This window comes from Arachis ipaensis, chromosome B1 (genome assembly GCF_059453495.1).
Source record: "Arachis ipaensis isolate K30076 ecotype BB chromosome B1, ASM5945349v1, whole genome shotgun sequence".
Taxonomy (NCBI): domain Eukaryota; kingdom Viridiplantae; phylum Streptophyta; class Magnoliopsida; order Fabales; family Fabaceae; genus Arachis; species Arachis ipaensis.
In genome coordinates this window covers 119,610,256-119,631,566 of record NC_142436.1, presented here as the reverse complement: position 1 = coordinate 119,631,566, position 21,311 = coordinate 119,610,256, and the positions used below count along the sequence as shown (strand labels likewise).

Genomic DNA, 21,311 nt, shown 5'->3' with positions numbered 1-21,311 from the left:
ATCTTATTTTGTTATTACTATTTACTGCTATAACAATATATCTTTTGGTTAGTTAGGATTTTTGAGATTGTCTATTTGATGGTTAGTATTATTGAATAGAGAAATATTGTGTATTCTAGGGGTGTACATAGGTCGGGTGAAACTGGATTTGTCTTAATTTAGATTCGACCCTAAATATATACTGGGTCTATTTTTTAAACTCTAACTCAGCCTTAGACCCGATGAAACCTAAACATTTTCGGACCACAATTATATTGGATATAAACCGGGTAAAAACTGGACTTTTAAAAATTTAACAATAATTTATAAAGAAACTTTTTTATGATGCACTTATCTATAAATAAGAAACTTGTTACCGAGAAGTTGATATCCATATTCGAACTTAAATTTGTTCATAAATTTAAATTTGATACTTCTTTGATTTATTTTCTAATTCAACAAGTGTGATTAAAAATAAAACAATAAGCTTATAATTAATATAACATAATATTATAATTAATTTAAAACATATATACATTTTTTAGTTCCCTTAGGGTGCACATGGGACGGGTAAAGTCGGGTTTGTCTTGACCCGAACCTAGCCTAAAATAATGACTGGGTCTATTTTTGAGACCTAGACCCGACCCTAAACCCAATAAAATCACACCAAATTAGTTCCTAAAATGTTCGAGTTTGGGCCGAATTTTCGGATTGGATCAGACCATATACACCCCTAGTGTACTTGTGTATTAAATTGATGCATTAATTACAAATAACAAATTTATTTGTATGCACGGGGTTGGTTAAGATAATAAAAAAGTATGATGGTTACCTTTCATCCAACAAGTGTTGAATTAATCATTTTTCAAGATTGTTATACCAAATAAGCTTGTAAAAGAGTGAGATAATACTCAGTGTTGTCCCCCTTCTCCGTCTACCTCTCATATGAAGATCCTTCTTCATCTACAGGACTGTCCTTTTCAACCAATAAGAATTATAATCATGATAGTAATAATGGGAATAATGAGAATAAGAAGAAGAGTGCAATATAGATCACACTGATGGGGATAAATTAGAGTTATAAAGGGAAGAGACTAATTTGGATCATAAAATAAATCTTGACATCTTAGCTAGTCGTAGTAATATCTAACATAACAACTCAGAGATAATTTAGTACTCTATTCGCCAATTCAACACTCTAAATAGGCTAGGAACCAAAATGATGTTCGAAGTTGGATCAAGGGATCAATAGTGAATTTTGGATTTAATGGACTAAAATGGTGAATGTCGAGAATTTGAGGGGCTACTAAAAAAATTTATAGTCAATAAATAAGTCACAAAAATTCTTTTGAACTCTATCATATCCTTAACATTTTTTATTTTATAAAATTATAAATCATCCACCTTTAATACTATCATCTCCAACTACACCACCACTTTCATCACAACCAACCACAAATTTTAAAAATTTATTTTTTAAAATAAACAAAAATAAAGATGATAAATTTAAGGAAAAAGGACAATAGATCCCTAATCTTTTAAGTTTTTGACAAATACATCCCTGAAAAAATTTAAATACAAAAAGATTCCTGACTTTAACTAACGGAGGACAATTAAATTCTTCCATCTATTTACCTCTCATACACCAAATGAAACTTGCTGACGTAGTTGAAAAGGTGTACAAGTGTCCGTTACGGTGCCACACTGAAAGGGGGATAAAGTTCGAAGGACAAATAGGTCCTTGCTGATGAAAATCACGTCATTTTCAATGTTAGCCAATTCTGATTAAAAATCCTTTGGCAAGAGAGAAATTACCAGACACTGCCCTAACCCCTTCATTAAGTCAGATCTTCCTTCCCTCCCAAATAAAACTGAAGCGTCATCGAAGAAGGTGAAATAGGAGAAACGAAGTTCATATGCTGAAGCAGGTCAGTCATCAATAAAGGTTAGCAAATTCACAATGTTGATGATTTTTTTGCGTTAGGATTCCATTTAGTGTAGGGTGTGATGCATGCAAATGCATTCTGCCATGGTTGCTTTCTGTTTCAATTTTGTTGAGAAAAGTTATTGTGTCTTCATTTTAAAGGTTTTTAGGATTCTGAGCATTGTGAGTTGATTTTGTTTTTGTTAAACAATTACAAATGACTGATAGATATGTGATTCATATTTTTCACCATGGAGAAAAGTTTGTGAGGAATAGCCATGGAAAACTTGTTTATGTGAATGGAAAAGTAGAAAGTTTCTCGAAAATGGACATAGATTTTATCAACTTTGGTGATTTGGTGAAGTTGTATGATAGTTTAGGATATCCTTGCTACAAGGCAACATATTGGTATGATAGTACGACGAGTGATATTGAATCTGGGCTTCATAATTTAATAGGGGATAGTGGGATTCATGAATTGTGTGACAATTTGATTAGGAATGAAGAAAAAGATGAGTTCTGTGTTTACTTTAATCATCTTATTAATGAACCTGAGTACGTAGAGGAAGATGGAGCTGGGAACGCAGGAACTATAATTGGAAATGTTGACTGTATAGAGTTAGATGACATTTGTGATAAACTGATGACATCGTCCTCTGATGACGACTATGAAAGCACAGAGGATGAACCTTACAAACCTCCACCTCTAAGGTATGATGATGATAGTGATGATGATGAGAGCATTCGGAGAAGAGAAGCGTGCCAAAAAGAAGAGACATATGGCTTCCAAGAAAAAAAATAGTTGTTGCAAAGAGAAAGGTGCAAGCAAACAAGAAGGATCCACAAAAGAGGAAGGTTGCACCAAAGAAGAATAGACCTAATGTACAACCAAAGTTGGGGCCAATGTAAAACAAAGAGCTGGGCCTTCTCTGCCAACTCGTGGGACTAATAATGGTCCTACTGTACACTTAAGCTCCTTTGATTCAGAGTATGATTATGAGTATCATTCAGAGGATTTGCATATCCTTGTTTCCTATGAGGAAGAAGTTAAGAAGCATCATTGGCCCGAGTTCAATAATGAATATGGATTTGGGGAAGGCCATTTTGAAGTGGGTACCAAATTTGGAACTCTTGATGGTTTTAAAGAAGTGGTGAAGGACTTGTTTATATCTGAGGGCAGGGAGTTTCAGTGGATTAAAAATGATAAAGAAAGAGTTTGGGTGGTCTGCAAAGGAGAAGAATGTCCATGGGTTGTACATGTATCCTTCAACAACTCTCTTAAGTGCTTCAAGGTTAAAACTTATAGATCTGAGAATACATGTGCTAGAGACATGGGTAGTAATGTTGCTGACCAGCACTGGCTGAGTAAGAAAATTGAAAAAAGACTAACTATTTATCCTCAAATGACTAGAAAGGAGGCTACTAATTTTCTGAAAGAGGAGTTTGGCATACATCCCATAATAAGATGGTTTACAGGACACTAAAATTGGCAAGAGATAGAATTGTTGAAAGCAAGAGTGAACAATATGCAAAGGTGAAGGATTATCTATTTAAAATTTTACGGAACAATCCTGGATCTACTACACTCCTAGAGGTGATACCAATTTCACAGTCTCCACCAGATATACCTAGATTTATGCAAAAAAAGCTTCAAGAGTGGTTGTCAACCACTAATAAGCTTGGATGAGTGCTTTCTAAAAAGGTATTTTGGTAGACAATTACTTTCAGTTATGGCACAAGATGCCAATAATCATTTCTATACCATTGCATATGCTATTGTCGGATCAGAAACAAAGGATTCGTGAAAGTGGTTTTTGACGCTCTTACAGGAAGATCTGGAAAATGCAAGTGTGCACGGATGAAATTTTATGTCAGATCAATAGAAGGTTAGTAATTTGGTTGTTATACCTATATTTTACAATCCCATTACTATATTGGAATTTAGTAATATGTTTAAACTTGTGGTTCTGAAAATGGCTTCAATTTTTTTTCTTGATTGTTCATGCAATTTACTTAATTTGTTTAAACTTGTGGTTCTGAATTTTGATTAAGTTTTTTTCTGTTATTGATCCACATCTATATAGTGAAATAATTCAATTAACTGTACCGATTTTGAAAATTTGTCCATGACTTTTTATTAGATCATCTATTCTATGACTAATCATGGATGTAGAGAAATAATATAAAAAGAGAATAATATTAATGTATGAATACTAAGAAAGGCTATTGATGTATGAATACTACTAGTACTTCCAGTACTCCCTATTTATTTGAGTCAAAAAACTAAATCCCTATTTCTCAAAGAATGAACAATAATAACTTTACATTATAAAACAAGAGTACATAGCAATTCTCAAAGGCCATTGAGAGAGTTATTATGGATACGACATAGCTACAAACTTATATATATAGATATGGACATCAATCATCATTAGAATATTTCTTTCTTTTAGATATAAGCGGTTTCTTAATTAATTACTAAATTAAATTTTACTAGATATATAAAAATACTAATTATTTATGGCTAACAGTTGTGGATATGTTATTATTCACCTAGTTACTTAATTTGTTTATGCTTCTGATATGGTATTGTGCGATGTCCAGGGCCTACTTGAGGTAATGAAAGATGTGATGGGAGATGCACCATATCGAAATTGTGTGATGCATATGTGAAAAAATTTCATCAACCGTTTTAAGGATATGCAACTTAGAGATGTGGTTTAGGAGTGTGCAAATTGTTCAACCACCTCTGAGTTTGTGGAGACCATGGAGAAACTTAAAAAAATTAACGAGGAGGCGTGAGAGTATCTTACAAGATTTGATCCAAGGGTATGGGTAAAGGCTTACCTTAACCATGGGCCAAAAGTTGATTCTCTCACAAATAATATGTGTGAATCCTGGAATGCCAAAATAGGTAAGTATAGAGTGAAGCCCATTCTTACAATGTGTGAAGACTTGCGCTGTTATATCATGAGGAGAATGACGAAGCATATCACACTGCTATCAGCATATCCTGAAAAACTTGCCCTGTTCAGCGAAAAAGACTTGGCCAAATGATTAAGCCAGCAATAGATGGAACGCAGAGTGGATAGGTGACAGCGAGAGAAAGCGGTTTGAAGTGAGCCGTAAGATATCAAAAGTTGATGTCGATTTGATTAAGCATACTTGTTCATGCAATATGTGGCAACTAACAGGTTGACTTAGCTTCACTTTGCTTAGTAATTTATTAATTGCCAAATGTGTTCTAAATATGTCTGTTTTATCTTATTGTTACACCCCAGGAATGCCTTGTGTTCATGCCATTGCTGCTATTAGGAAGCGACATGACAAGCCCAAAGATTATGTACACAAATGGCTTTGCATGGAGTCCATCCCTCCCACTTATGTACACTTTATCCAACCAGTTTCTAGTGAAGAGTATTGGCATAGAACTGGTTACATCAAACCAGATCCTCCACTCATCAAGAGCCCGATTGGTAGGTCAAAGGTGCATAAAAGAAAGAAGGATCCAGTGGAGGATTTGATTCAAGGAGACAAGATAAAGAAGACATTTCGTGTAACATGCAACAAGTGTGGAGAGAAGGGTCACAACTACAAGACGTGCAAGGGAGCACCATCTGATCCTAACTGGAAGCCTAAGACCAGGAAATCAAAACAGCCTAACTCAACTAGTCAATCACTTGTGAAACTTCCATTGTCTCAATCAGCTCCTGTGCCTGAGGTAATTCACTTAGTGGGATTAATGTGACTTCATTACAAAATTTATAGGATTTATGTGTCTTCATTAATAAACTTAAGGGATTTATATGTCTATATAAAAAATCTTGAAGGATTTATATGTCTTCATTAAAAATCTTGAAGGATTTATATATCTTAAAACATCATTACAGCATGACTTGTTTGTACATCTCTATTTGGTGCAGGTTGACCAGAACACTCCAACAGTCCCACCTGAAGGAACATGTGCACCAACCCTTCCAACTCAAAGATCAGTTGTTCCAACACAAACTATTCCAAGACCAGCTGCACCAATACAAATAACTCTAAAACCTACTGCACCAACACAAACTACTCCAAGACTAGCTGCTCCAACCAAGACAAGGACCCAGACTCGTTTTAAAGCACCAGCTCAATTTAGACCAAAGCAATCAATCATTAGGTCAATTGCACCAACACCAAGTCACACTCAAGTTGCTCCACCAACTTCAACAAATGTGACAATAACATCAACTAGAGGAGCATCAAAGAAGACTCTGACAGCAACAAGTAATGCCACAACAAGGATGTTCAAGTTTATACTAAATCCATGCTTCAAGAATCAGAAAAAGTGACATAGTTATTCCTAACTTATTTTGGAAACAAATATTAATTTTTTGATGACCTATTTGGTTGTAATACATATTGGCAAACTTCTTTTTAGCTAATGTAGTTACTTTTAGAGTTATGCTTTAGAAAACTATTTCATATATTTGCTACATTTTCTTTTTTGCGAGACTTGATTTTGTTATGGTATGGTTGTTTAATGTTATATCCCTTGACTATGTTATGGTTTAAGTTGATTGAATGGATTATGCTTGTTTAATGTTATAGCAGCCCTTGACTATGTTATGACTTCTTTTTGTCTTAGGTTGATTGAATTAAAATAAACATATTAATTTACAAATATTGCATATAACAGGATCTGGATGGATAATTAAAACCTTCATTCTTTCATTCATATTAACCAAAACATTCGATACACATAGTTCACTAAAATTCACATTTTTTCTCACATTATTCATATTCTAAACAAACAAACACCAACAACTACAACAATCAAGGCAATAACTATGACACAAAAGTTATTGCTTTTTTGTTTTCTATGTAAACTATTCTTTGCTCTAGATCAACCATCATGTTCTCCAATTCTTTTTCCCTAAATGTTCTTCAACATCACACCTCTGATTGTCACCCAATGTCCTTGTTGACTCCATACATCTAATTCTTCTAATGTGGTCATCAATCCACATAAAAAACTTGCAATGTGGTTATTTCACATAAATCGATTGGGAGACACAATAAAAACGTGTTACTAAAAAACATTCAACTTTATCCACATACATGAAGAATTGCAAGCTTACCTTGAAGAATAGGCATCCAAAAAATAGACTATTTGTGTTGGTGTTTGTCTTCGACATGTAAAAGATGGCATACAACCCGCAGAAGTATTTTGGGGCAACACCATCTTTCTCATCCCCACCTTGCAGCGAACATGGGGTCGCATTTCCAACTTTGCATTCGTGTCATCCGCCATCTCCACATCTGCTTTGTCTCGTGCTTGAGGAGCATCCATCATTGGCTATCAATCTAATTAACACCACCATGAACAACTATGATAAGCTATTGCATGCATTGTTTCTCTACCCAATTTCAATCTCATTAGGGCTAACATTGAAAACGACGTCGTTTTCATCAGCAGGGAGCTATTTGTCCTTCGAACTTTATCCCCCTTTCAGCGTGGCACCGTAATGGGCACTTGTACACCGTTTCAACCACGTTAGCAAATTCCGTTTGGTATATGAGAGGCAAATAGACGGAAGAATTCAATTGTCCTCTGTTAGTTAAAGTCAGAGATCTTTTTGTATTTAAATTTTGTCAGGAATGTATTTGTTTAAAACTTAAAATGTTAGGGATTTATTTTTCCTTTTTCCTAAATTCAACAACGAAGACAAATAAAAAAGCAGTGGAAGAAAAAGTTGAAATCGAGTCAATGAAAGCAAAGATATGATGACAATAGAAAAAATACCAAGACATACCAACAATGAAGATGAAGATGCAACAGCAATGGAGAAGAATAAGAAGAAGCAACGACATGACAAAAGCAGCCATCAACGGCAGCAAGAGTTGCAGGAAAAAAAAAAAAAGAGAAAACAAGGGTCCTGAAAAGCCACAATCACTTATCAGGATAATGTTATATTAAAGAGTAACGAAAATTATATTTTTTTAGCCAAAAAAACTACCAAAAAAAATATTATATGCAATGCATATGTTCTCTATAAATTTAGTAAAAATATTTACTATTTACCAAAAATTTTCTATGGTAACTAGGCGTGGCAAAACGGGCCGACCTGCGCCTAGGCCTGCCCTAAAAACGGGGTGGACCGGCCCGCACCGCTAACTAAAATGGGTTCAAAATGCTAGCACGCCCGCTTTATGGCGGATTGGTGGGTCGGCGGGCTAGCCCGCTTGACTCTTTTTTTTTTTTTTTGAAAAATAAAATTCATTAAAATTAACTAAAAAATAATAATTAAAAAATCAAATACAAATAAAAAATAGTCAAATTATAATATAATTTTTTTACTATCTTTTTTTTTATTTTTAACTTCAATAAAATTGTTCAAAATAATATTTATCAATAGAACTATCTTTATTTTAAAAAATAAGTAACATAATTCGAACAAATATATAAAATTGTAAAATAAAATAAATAAAGTTAATAACTAAAAGAAGAATAAAAACAAAAACAAAAAAATTATTTGAAAATTCTATAATTTTTAATTTTATAATAGTAATCACTCTTTTATGTAAAAAAAAAGAAAAATAAAAATCTTCGACCCGGTGGACCGGCCCGCCCCGCTCCGCCAATTTGGCAGATTTTTTTAATTTGGCGGGCTCTAAATCCTAGCCCGACCCGCCCTTTTTAGCGGATTTGGCGGATCGGCCCGACGGGTTCAACCCGTTTTGCCACCCCTAATGGTAACTAAAATTACACCTCCTTTTCCATCAACAAAAGCCGAGGACGATAAACAACTTCTTTAGCAAAAGTATTTCTCTTATTAATAATCGAATTTTTTTGATATATTAAAATACTCTAAAATACTGCATGAAAATTTAATGGATTTAATTTTTAACTTTAAAATCGTACCACTTATATAATTTTATTTTAAAATTTTGCAAAAAATAAAAGAAAAAAATAACTATTTTTTCACAAGAATTTTTAAATAAACAATATTTACTTAAATAAACAAAATATCTTCAAAAAGTCTTCTTAGATATAGGACTGAAAGCGAGTTAAGCCGACTTGTGAGCTAGTTTGAACTTAACTCATTAATAACTTAATTTATGAGTTTGTGTGCAAAGTTTGAGTTTGAATTTAAAGTCATATATTAAATGAGTTGAATTTAAATTTATCGAAACTCAAGTTATTAATTATGAGCTAGTTCGATTATATATTAATTTTTATAATTATTTATATTAATAATATATTATAAATTTTATATTTTTAATTTGTAATAATAATAATATACAATTTTACACACATATAATCTTTATATATAATTATGATAAATAATAAAATTATAATTAATAGATAAATAATATATATAATTAATAATTTTTTATATATAAATAATAAATTATATTTGTTATTTGAGTGAGTTCGTAAATTTTTATTTAGCCGAGCTTTACAAATGGTTTCAATTATTAATGGTGTTGTGATAAAGATGGATGACCACGGTGGATTTCATTCTCAAGATTGAATGAATCTATTTACAATACAAAAAGCAATAAATAAAGGTTGAAAGTAGCATCACTTCACATGTACGATGCTTTTGACACACACAAGCAATAAAGCAAATACTTCCTCTCTCCTTTCTTCTTATACAAAGCATTTCTTTACTTTCTTTCTTTATAAACTACTAATTTATTATTAATATATTATCTTTATAGTAATATAATAGTGTTGGTAACTATTAATAATAGTATTTTTATACTTTTATATTTGTTACCTCTTCCTTATTTATTTATTTAGTTATTTTACAACACGTTATCAGCACGAGACTCTGATCAAATTTTTAGGAAGACTCAGGTAACAAATTTTCATTATGTCGAAACTCTCTCATCTTGAATTCAATGATCTTGATATATCTGAAAATAATTATTTATCATGGATATTAGATGCTGAAATCCATCTTGATTCAATGGATCTTGGAGATACCATTAAGGTTGAAAATAATGCATCCCAGAAGGATAAAGCTAAAGCCATGATTTTTCTTCGTCGTCATCTTGACGAAGGATTGAAAAATGAATATCTCACATTAAAATATCCTGCAGATCTTTGGAAAGACCTTGAAGAAAGGTATAATCATAAAAAAACGGTAATACTTCCTCAAGCCCGATATGAATGGACGCACTTGCGTCTGCAGGATTTTAAATCTATAAATGAATATAATTCTGCAATGTTTCGAATCACCTCACGAATGAAATTATGTGGGGAAAAGATAACTGATCATGATATGTTGGAGAAAACTTTCTCAACATTCCATGCCTCGAATGTGCTCCTGCAACAGTAGTATCGAGAAAAAGGATTTAAAAAATATTCTGAGTTAATTTCTTGCCTTCTTGTTGCTGAACGCAACAATGAGTTGCTTTTAAAGAATCACGAAGCGCGCCCAGCTGGCGCCGCCCTATTTCCTGAAGTAAATGCGGCAAATCATTACCCTAGAAGAGGTAAATGGCAAGGGTTTAACAACAAGAAAAATTATGGAAGAAAAAGGAATTATATTCAAAAGAGAAAATCTCACCAGAAGTGGGATAAAGAAAGAAATATCGGGCAGAATAAATCAAGAGAGGATAAGTGTTTCCGTTGTGGTGGAAAGGGCCATTGATCAGGTACCTGTCGTACCTCAAGGTACCTAGTTGATCTTTACCAGGCATCTTTGAAAAAGGATGATAAAGGAAAAGAAACAAATTTTGTTTCAAATGATGCTGAAAATTCCACCACTCATTATGATGTATCTGATTTCTTTGAGGATCCTGAAGGGAATATTGGTCATCTGATCAATGATGGAATAGTTTAATATGTGGGATTGTGAAGTATCTATGTAAATAAATAATGTAAAGAACTTATTGTTAAGTTTTATTTCCTATGTATTTAAGTTTCAAATGTGATGTATATAAATAATGAAATATTAATGTTTATGAATTTTGAAATCATTAAATATGTCATGTTTTAAAATAAAATTTTAGTATATGACATTATGTGCAGTGTTTCTTAGAAAAATAATTTCAATCAAGAATTCGATTTGACTGTGCATGTATTGCTACTCATTTTATTATTATTTATCTTTGAAGAAAATGGCAAGGATATGTAATGAAGATGTATGCCTTGCGGATAGTGCAAGTTCGCACACCATTCTCAAAAGTGATATATATTTTACCCATCTTGTGCCAAAAGAAGAATATGTTAATACTATTATTGGCTCAGGCAATGTGATAGAAGGCTCCAGAAGAGCTATAATTTTGTTTCCTGGAGGAACAAAATTCATAATAAATAATGCACTGTTGTCTACCAAGTCTCGAAGAAACTTGTTGAGCTTTAAAGATATTCGTCGAAATGGATATCATATTGAGACTATGAATGAGGGAAATCATGAGTATTTATGTATCACAACTCATGATTCAAATAAGAAAGTTATATTAGAAAAATTACCCTCACTTTCATCTGGGTTGTATTATACCAAGATTAGTGCAATTGAATCACATGCCATTGTAAACCAGAAGTTTACTAGCCCAAGTGAATTCATAACTTGGCATGATAGATTGGGTCATCCAGAAACAACCATGATGAGGAGAATTATTGAAAACTCTCATGGACATTCACTAAAGAACCAGAAGATTCTTAAATCTAGTGAATTTTGTTGTGCTGCATGTTCTCAAGGGAAGTTAATTTTAAGCCCATCACCAGTAAAGATTGGATTTGAGTCCCCTGAATTCCTAAAAAGGATTCAAGGTGATATATGTGGACCTATTCATCCACCATGTGGATCTTTTAGATATTTTATGGTCCTGAGAGACGCATCTTCGAGATGGTCACATGTTTGCTTATTGTCTTCTTGCAACCTGGCGTTTGTGAGATTATTGGCTCAAATTATTCGATTAAAAGCACAATTTCCAGAAAATTCAATCAAAGCAATTCGTCTTGATAATGCTGGTGAATTTACTTCCCAAGCTTTTGATGCTTATTGTATGGCTAATGGAATAAGTGTTGAACATCCAGTAGCTTATGTTCACACACAAAATGGGTTAGCAGAATCACTTATTAAACGCCTCCAATTAATTGCTAGACCCTTACTTATGAGAACAAATCTTCCAACCTCGGTTTGGGGGCATGCTATTTTACATGCCGCAGCACTTATTCGTTTGAGGCCAACGAGTTACCATCAGTTCTCTCCGCAATTAGCTTTTGGCCAGCAGCCAAATGTTTCCCATTTAAGAATATTTGGGTGTGCGATATATGTTCCCATTGCACCACCTAATCGCACCAAAATAGAACCCCAAAGAAAATTAGGGATATATGTTGGATATGATTCTCCCTCTATAGTGAGGTATCTTGAGATACAAACTGGAGATGTATTTAAAGCCCGGTTTGCGGATTGTCATTTTGATGAATCAAAATTTCCAACATTAGGGGGAGAGAATAAGCTTCCTGAAAAGGAACTTAATTGGAATGCATTATCGTTGATGCATTTAGATCCTCGATCAGGGCAATGTGAACTAGAAGTTCAAAAGATTATACATTTGCAAAGAATAGCAAATGAATTGCCTGATGCATTTTCTGATACAAAGAGGATAACCAAATCTTATATACCAGCGAAAAATGTCCCAATTCGAATTGATGTCCCAGTAGGACAAGTAGCCACCGAAGCAAATACACGCCAGAAGCGTAGCAGGCCTGTCGGTTCCAAAGACAAAAATCCTCGAAAAAGAAAAGAGGTAAATACGATTCCTGTTGAAAAAGACATAGTAGAGACACCTGCAGTTGTCCAAAATTCTAATATAACGCCAGAAGAAGTTCAGGTACCTAAAAATTGTGAAAATGACGAGATCTCGATAAATTATGTCTTTACAGGAGAGAAATGGGACCGAAATAAGACAATTGTCAATGAAATATTTGCATGTAATGTGGCATTAAATATCATGCATGAAAGTAAGGATCTTGAGCCAAGATCAGTCAAAGAATGTCGACAAAGGAATGATTGGCCAAAATGGGAAGAAGCCATGAAGGCTGAATTAGACTCACTTGTAAAGCGTGAAGTCTTTGGACTTGTAGTCCGTACACCTGAAGATGTAAAACCTGTTGGATACCGATGGGTATTTGTGAGAAAACGAAATGAGAAAAATGAAGTTGTGCGCTACAAAGCCCGACTTGTGGCACAAGGTTTTTCACAAAGGCCCGGTATAGATTATGAAGAAATGTATTCCCCTGTAGTGGATGCGATAACATTGCATTATTTGGTCAGTTTATCTGCATATCATAAACTGCATATGCATTTAATGGATGTGGTAACAGCCTACTTATACGGCTCATTAGATCGGGATATCTATATGAAAGTCCCTGAAGGACTAAAGATATCTAAACCACCCAATGAATATTCGCAAGGGTTATACTCAGTCAAATTGCAAAGATCTTTATATGGTCTAAAGCAATCTGGACGAATGTGGTATAATCGTCTTACTGAGTATCTGGCCAAAAACGGTTTCAAGAATGATGATATATGCCCGTGTGTTTTCATAAAGAAAACTGCATCTGGATTCATTATAATTGCTGTGTACGTTGATGATTTAAATATCATTGGAACTCCTGAAGAGATTCCAACAATTATAAAAACTCTAAAAGAAGAGTTTGAAATGAAAGATCTTGGAAGGACTAAATTTTGTCTCGGCCTGCAGATCGAGCATATAAAAAATGGAATCTTTATTCATCAAACAACATACACAGAAAATATCTTGAAAATATTTTATATGGATAAGTCACATCCTTTGAGTACCCCAATGATCGTAAGGTCTTTGGATGTGGAAAAAGGATCAATTCCGTCCTAAAGAAGAAAATGAAGATATCCTTGGTCCTGAAATACCATATCTTAGTGCCATTGGAGCGCTAATATATCTTGCTAATAATACACGACCTGATATATCATTCGCGGTGAATTTACTAACGAGGTATAGTTTCTCTCCAACCAGAAGACATTGGAGTGAAATCAAGCAAATCTTTCGATATCTTCATGGAACGGTTGATATGGGATTGTTTTATCCCTATGGATCTAAGTCACAACTAGTTGGCTATGTAGATGCTGGCTACTTGTCTGATCCACATAAAGGGAGATCTCAAACAGGATACCTATTTACATATGGTGGAACAGCTATATCATGGAGGTCCACGAAACAGACGATTGCAGCAACCTCCTCTAATCATGCCGAAATACTAGCGATTCATGAGGCTAGTCGCGAATGTTTTTGGCTCAGAAGTCTGATCCAATATATTCTGTCATCATGTAGACTGATTGATCATAAGATAGCTCCAACTGTCCTGTTTGAAGATAATACAGCATGCATTGCTCAGCTTAAAAGCGGATACATTAAAAGTGATAGAACAAAACATATTTCTCCCAAATTTTTCTTCACTTATGATCTTCAAAATCAAGGGACAATTGATGTCCAACAGATCCGCTCAAGTGACAATCTGGCAGATTTATTCACAAAGTCACTCCCAAAATCTTCCTTTGAAAGATTGGTACATGAGATCGGGATGCGCCGATTTCGAGACATTAAATGATGTTGACAAGAGGGGGAGACTGTACTATTTTTTCCTTAGTCAGGTTTTTTTTCCATTGAGTTTTTCTTGACAAGGTTTTTAATGAGGCAGTCCCCATCACAAAGGATATTGTACTCTTTTTCCTTCACTAAAGTTTTTTTCCACTGGATTTTTCTTTAGTAAGGTTTTAACGAGGCAATAATCCTAAATGGTCATCCAAGGAGGAGTGTTGTGATAAAGATAAATGACCACGGTGGATTTCATTCTCAAGATTGAATGAATCTATTTACAATACAAAAAACAATAAATAAAGGTTGAAAGTAGCATCACTTCACATGTATAAATACCAAGCATCATCAGATACTTTTGACACACACAAACAATAAAGCAAATATTTTCTCTCTTCTTTCTTCTTATACAAAGCATTTTTTTACTTTCTTTCTTTATAAACTACTAATATATTATTAATATATTATCTTTATAGTAATATAATAATGTTAATAACTATTAATAATAATATTTTTATACTTTTATATTTATTACTTCTTCTTTATTTATTTATTTAGTTATTTTACATCAAATGGAAGTTATTATTTTTTAAGTTTCACTCTAATTGGACACCGCTGTACACAAATAGGCAGGTTTTCATTTCCACGGAGTAAAAGGGAACTCGAAACGTCAGCGTTTTCAGGATGCGTCGATCCACGTCAAGCATCTGAGATGGAGCTGGTGGACCCTACACTCCACGGGTTAATTGTGTAAAACAAGCATCAACCGGGGAGAGCGACCAGCAACGCCCGGTGATACGGTTTGTGATAGCGACGTGGTGAATGAAGTAATGAACTGGTAAATAAAATCACGCGCAGGGCAATTTCGTAATTATAATGAAGGCCTTTCACTTCCTAACAGACACACCAACACAAACTACACAAACACAACTCGTTACTACTCCTACTACTGACTCACATACGAAGAAAGAGGGAAAGAAAGAAGGAAAGAAAAAGATTAATTTAAAAAAAAAAAAAACAGAAAGAAACTTCCCCTATTCGGCTATTCCCCTCATTCGATACCCTCTTTCTAGTTTAGTCTTAACTAAACCACCGAACCCAACAACAATCCGTTTTCGGATGCTTTAGACCACAATGGATGATTCGGAGGTAAACCCTTTCGTCACCAACAACCGTGCATTTCATTCTTTTCTTATTGTTACTTTCTCTAACTGAATTTCTTTTTCACCTTGTTGGATGGAAATGGATTCTTTTTCTCTCTTTTTTGGTTGGGTTTATTTTGGGGGAATGGTTCAGTGGTGTTGATTCTCGCTGGGTTTTCTTTTAATTTTGGTGGTTGTTGTGATCAGAAATTGACGGCGTTGAAGAAGGCGTACGCCGATATAATACTGAACACGGCGAAGGAGGCCGCGGCGCGAATCATGGTGTCGGAGAGGAAGGCCATGCGGTTTCAGCAAGAGCTCCTTTCCACTAAGGAAGAGGCGCTTCAGATGCTTCTCAGACTCAAACAAATGCTTGATTCTAAGGTCTAAACAATTGGTATTTCATTTTTGGATTTTTGATTCTGTGCTTCTTGTTATCTGTGTGTTTTGATTGGCTTGCGTGTGTGTGCGTGCGCGCTTGATTTGGAGGATTGTGTTTGCGAGTGGGTTTTGTTTCGTTGGTTCTTTCTAGCTCGATTAAGAAAGTTTCTGTATGGTTTAGTTCTTGGATTGGATTGGATTGTTGAGTAATTGTTTGCACCCGTGTTTGTCGACTTCTCGAGGTACATTTGAATGGTAGTATGCACCCTTTGAATGCATGGGACATGAGAAAAAAAGGCTTGGCTGAAGTTGAATGACAAAGAAAATTGTCGTGTTGTTGGCATTCATTGCAAACACCTGAAATGTGGGTTGCCTTTGTGATGGTTATGCTTGAATGATGGTGGCATGTCATTTAAGTTTAACGGTTCTTCCATTGATTGAATTTCATCAATGTTTGGCATCTCAAACATTATTGGTCAAAGAAGCCTTCACTTTGCAGAATCATCACACTGTTCGTGTCTCTATTTGTTATAATTGGTTAATCACACTAACACTTACTGCATTCACTTATTTGGAATACGGGATTAGGCCTAACGAACTGGTACTAAGAATGGTAAGGATTGACTATATTTTGTTTGATCACATTCGTGGTGGTCACTAAACAGATGCAAACAATATACATTTTTGAAACTATATGATATATTTATAATTCAATGTGAGAGAGTTAAACTAGCATTTTTGCAGTTATCTAATTTTGCATCAGTTAATGCCGGTTTGGTCTCGGGAAGAAGCTGACTTTATTATGAGTGCAGGCTCTATAATAGCTGAACTATTTTATGTTTGTGCAATGTGCATTATAGGATTGTTCAAGAGTTGGAGAGTCATCACATAATGAAATGTATCTTGTATTTTCTTTCCAGTTTGAGCTAAAATACAGCTGTCTCGTGTCAAATGCAATTTGCTTTCAGCTTACTAGCATTGGAGTGCATACTTATGTTATCACATGTTCATAGCACAACATGTTGGCAGTAACTTGTATAGCTGAATCCAAGCAGTTTAGTCATCTGAGTTAAATCACCTCTAAGGGATTGTTTGTATTGGCAATTTCACAGGCTAAAGAAGCAGAGCTGACATCACAGACTCAGCAGAAGAAGATTGAAGAGCTTGAAGCTCAGCTTCAAGAAGCCGAGGAAATAGTCAGAGACCTAAGGGCCGAGCTGAGAGAAGTGCAGGATGAGCTGGAGAATGTGACCAAACACCAAATGCATCCCTCAGTTGAACAAAGCATAGACGGTGAAAATGAGGCTCAGGAGAGTCTTCCACAGGAGAACAGACTTAATCCTTATGATGCATCTGTCAATTCTGCTCCTGATTTACAGTTCGAATCGGCCTCAGTTTCTGATATTAGGAATCCAATTGTAAATGGAATAAATGCTGGAGGTAAATGCTGTGGGTCACATGATCATACAAACAACTGCTACATTAATAACCCCGATTTTGCATCCATAGTCATTAGGAGGAAAGAGCACGAGCTTTACAGAAATGGGTGCACACAGAGAGTACGGGCATTTGAAAGGAGCCTCTTTGATGGAAATATGTCAGCTTCAGAAAATTTGGATAGTCTGCCCGCTGAAACTTCAGTAAGAGTGCACGAAGAAGCTAAACTGATGCCTGTGGCAATTGATGCCAAAGCTGATAATATTTCAGAGCAAGCGAAGCCAGATGAATCTAAAGTGGTGGAAGAAAATGCTGGCCTTGTTGAAATCCCTGTGCATAGGAAGAAAAGAAGATACGGTAGACATGCGAGTCTTCTATATGGTAGAAAGATGAGTCTTCAATATGGTTTGTATTCTGACAAGATTGAAGAAACAAATAAAGCATCAGATCTTTTTCATGCCAATGGTTCTCCATGTGTATTGGATAAAAATGACCTCTCAACGGTGAAACCTTCTATTTTGAATGAAAATGAATCTCGGAAGGATCTTACATCTCCTCCTGTCACTAAAGTGCCCACAAATGCGAATGGCACAGTTGAGAAATCAGGATCTCATAATGATACTGAAAAGGGAGAAGTATTTCTTAAAGCTTGCAATGGTCTGAACAGAATTAAAGATGATAAGGAATTGTTGGATAAATCAGACTTGACAAGAGAAGAGAGTTTGTCCACAAAATGCTTGGAGGTTCCAGCATGTGGGGCAGATGGTGAGGCCCCTAATGGATCACCAGATAAGCTAGATGCGAAGGTTTCTGATTTAGATGAAAAAGTATCTTGTCCATCTTCAAATGATAAGTTTCTCAAGTACACATTCCGGAGAAAACGCAAGAAGGAGTCTGTTGGCACCCCTGATGTTGATTGCTCTCCTGAAAATGGCAGTTTAAAACAAAAGTGTGTAGAGAAGCAAAATGGTAATGCAGAGCCTCAGAAGTCTTGCACAATGACTGAATCATCTCGGGATAGCAGGCGATTAGCACAGGTTGCTCGACAGGTTGGTTAATTGTTGTTTATTTCTCCGTTTTCGGCAATGCTCATTCAAATAAATTGTCTTCTACATTTGAGGTAGTTTTAGTAAAATGTCAAACAAACTTTACTGCGTAGTTGCATTTGGTTGGATGATTGTACTAAAAAGCTACAGTATATCGAAATTAAATCCATAACATATTGCTGTGAAAAAAATGCAGTAGCAAACTAGTCACCATGGTTTTGAACTTGTTTTTCTTCACTATTATCATGTGAATAAAACATTATTGTGCTTTTGCATTTCTTACTTACATAATTTCAAGTGTGTCTGTGTGGGTATATGGATATTCCCAAAGGATTAGAATAACTATTTTAGTTAGTCTATTAATTGACATTTGAAGAATTTCATTGTTTGAAACAATCTTCAGTATATATATATATATCAATCCAAGTTGAGAAAAAGACTTGTCGGTCTTTGTAGTTATTAGCTGCATCAAACATAAAAAAGGTTCTCATTTTAGCATTAAGACAGAATAGATTTATGAAGCTCGGTTATGTTTCTTTTGTTCGGTGAAGAAAGAATGAACTCATAAGTCGATGAGCATAACGCATTCAAGTCCCATTTGAACCCACCGATGAATTCCCCACTATTCCGAGAAACCTTCCCACTCTTGCTTTCACTGGCCACCCGTGTCATCTTTCAGGGGTATTCCCCTAAGACAAACTGTCTTCTATGAAAAGTAAACATGAATCACTGTTTCATCATATGGAATATTTTTAAAAACATGATGATAGAGTCTTTCTATAAGCAAATCTCACCCAAAGACCATTTCTTGATTTCCAGGTTTTTGCTGTAGCAAAAAATTTTCCTTAGTGGAAATGCAGATCTTTGATATTGGGTTGTTCATTCTTAGGACAAGGTGTTGCTTAATCACATTTGTTTCTATTTATGATACTTTGTGCAATCTATCGCATCTTTTATGTTCTATCGCATCTTTTATGTTAAATTAAGCCTTCTACGGATATGCAAACTGTTTTTGACCCTAGTATAGGTAATTGTTTCTAAATATGATGCTTAGTTTGTGCAATATATTGCATATACACCCTACTTATACTTTCCATGCAATTATCAGACAGTTAAAACATCAATTTTGCATAGAATGACTAATACCGATGCCATATGATACTTCTCAGCAGCTTTGTTTTTTTTTTTTTTTTTTTTTTCGGGGGGACGGTTTCCACATTCAAGTGTTTTGGGGGCATTTGCACCCACAAAGGTTTTGTAATTTGGTGTAAATTACAACGATAGGTATAGTTTGCCCCCAATATTTATTTTGACTCCACAATAAAGATAAAATTAAGTTTAACCCTTAAAATACCTAAAGAAAACTTGTTTATTATATCCTTTTGTCATCTTTTCCTCCCATAACCAAAATTTTCTGAATAAGCAGGGTTTGATTTCCTGTAAAATGTGTGCTTTGTTGAATGCAAGCTGAGTTCTACTGATTGGTTATTCTTGTGTATCTTAAAACATCCTCTTGTGAGGTTTGCTTTAAATTGCAAGCATCGATTTACCAACAGAAATGCTATGTCTTGTTTCCATGAATTCGGCATTGCTTTTTGTGTGTTTTCAATATTTTTACTTTAAAATGCAGTACATATACTAGCATATTTTTTTTATGAGAAATGTTATTAGGTGGCCAACATTTTTTATCAATATTACCCAACACTTTGGGTCAACATCTTATTTTTATACTATTAGAATTTAGGGTTTAGGATTCAGAATTTAGTCTTTAGTGTTTAGATTAGAGTTGGCCAATAATGATAAATTTTGTTAGTCATATGGTATCGTTCTTTTTTTTTTTTAAATTGAAGTGTCGTTGCCTTCTCTATTCTTTTAAGTGCGCTGACTTGAATTGCATTGTGTTCCCTAAACTAAACCAAATTTTGCAACTTTTGCACTTCATTTTCTTTTTCCCGGTTCAATTTAAAGCATCTGGTTTTTACCATTTTGCTCGAGGCTAGATCATAAGCATGCATTGACTTCTTGCCCTTAATATTTTTTTCCCAGCAAGTATTTCTTATGATGGATTCTGTATTTTGTAGAAGCATGCTTCTCCCTTACTTTGAACTAGTTTATTCTAACTGCTAAAGGAAGGATTGAAAATAAATAAAGGGAATGGCAGGCATTAATATATTTCAGCAATTAGAAAGATGTTCTTGTAATATGAAACTAAAGAGAAAAGAAACTAACATGTTCATTCAATTTCATTTGCAGCTCATATCTTTGTCCGAGAAGAAATGGTGGCAGTAGCCGGTAGGGAACCGTCTAATGCTATGATGAAGCGAAAGAGCTGAAAGAAAGCAGTCCAATGCGCTTTTGTTTCTATGAGGATGATGCTTTACGTTTGGTAGAGCTGTGGAATGTGTTTATAAAATTTTATATAACATGTATTACTATAATATATCTACGTTGTTATCATCCGTAGCTTAGATTATATTATTATTATATAAAAAACATAGATTTATCATTTATGTATGTTGTTGCTGCCCTTTTTTACGGGGGCCATTTCGCAATAGAAATTTTGCTGATTATAAAATTTTATATTCCCGCTGATGGTGTTTGCTTGTTCATAATTGTTTTTTCGTTATTAAGTAACCATCTGAGCTTCGAAAGATGATGATTTTGATAAAATAAATCTCAAAAATATAAATAACAAATTTTTTTTAAAGATATGTTCTATTTGACAAATTTAACTAAGATTGCGTTTTGTGCTGAAAACAGGACAAAATAAGACACAAAAGACAGAGATATAAAAAAGAGTGTTTTTATATTTTGTTAATTTGT

At 34.4% G+C, this 21,311-nt stretch overlaps 1 protein-coding gene and 1 pseudogene across 1 annotated transcript; both read left to right on the top strand.

Moving 5' to 3' along the window:
• Nucleotides 1-2,120: 2,120 nt before the first annotated feature.
• LOC148578123 (uncharacterized) lies at nucleotides 2,121-2,812 on the top strand (annotated as a pseudogene).
• A 12,573-nt stretch (nucleotides 2,813-15,385) lies between these two features.
• LOC107632826 (uncharacterized) lies at nucleotides 15,386-21,078 on the top strand. Its single transcript, XM_016336478.3, has 4 exons — nucleotides 15,386-15,631; nucleotides 15,832-16,008; nucleotides 17,118-18,491; nucleotides 20,742-21,078. The coding sequence occupies exons 1-4, from the start codon at nucleotides 15,617-15,619 to the stop codon at nucleotides 20,775-20,777; spliced, it is 1,602 nt and encodes a 533-aa protein (XP_016191964.1). The 5' UTR covers nucleotides 15,386-15,616; the 3' UTR covers nucleotides 20,778-21,078.
• The last annotated feature ends 233 nt before the right edge of the window (nucleotides 21,079-21,311 follow it).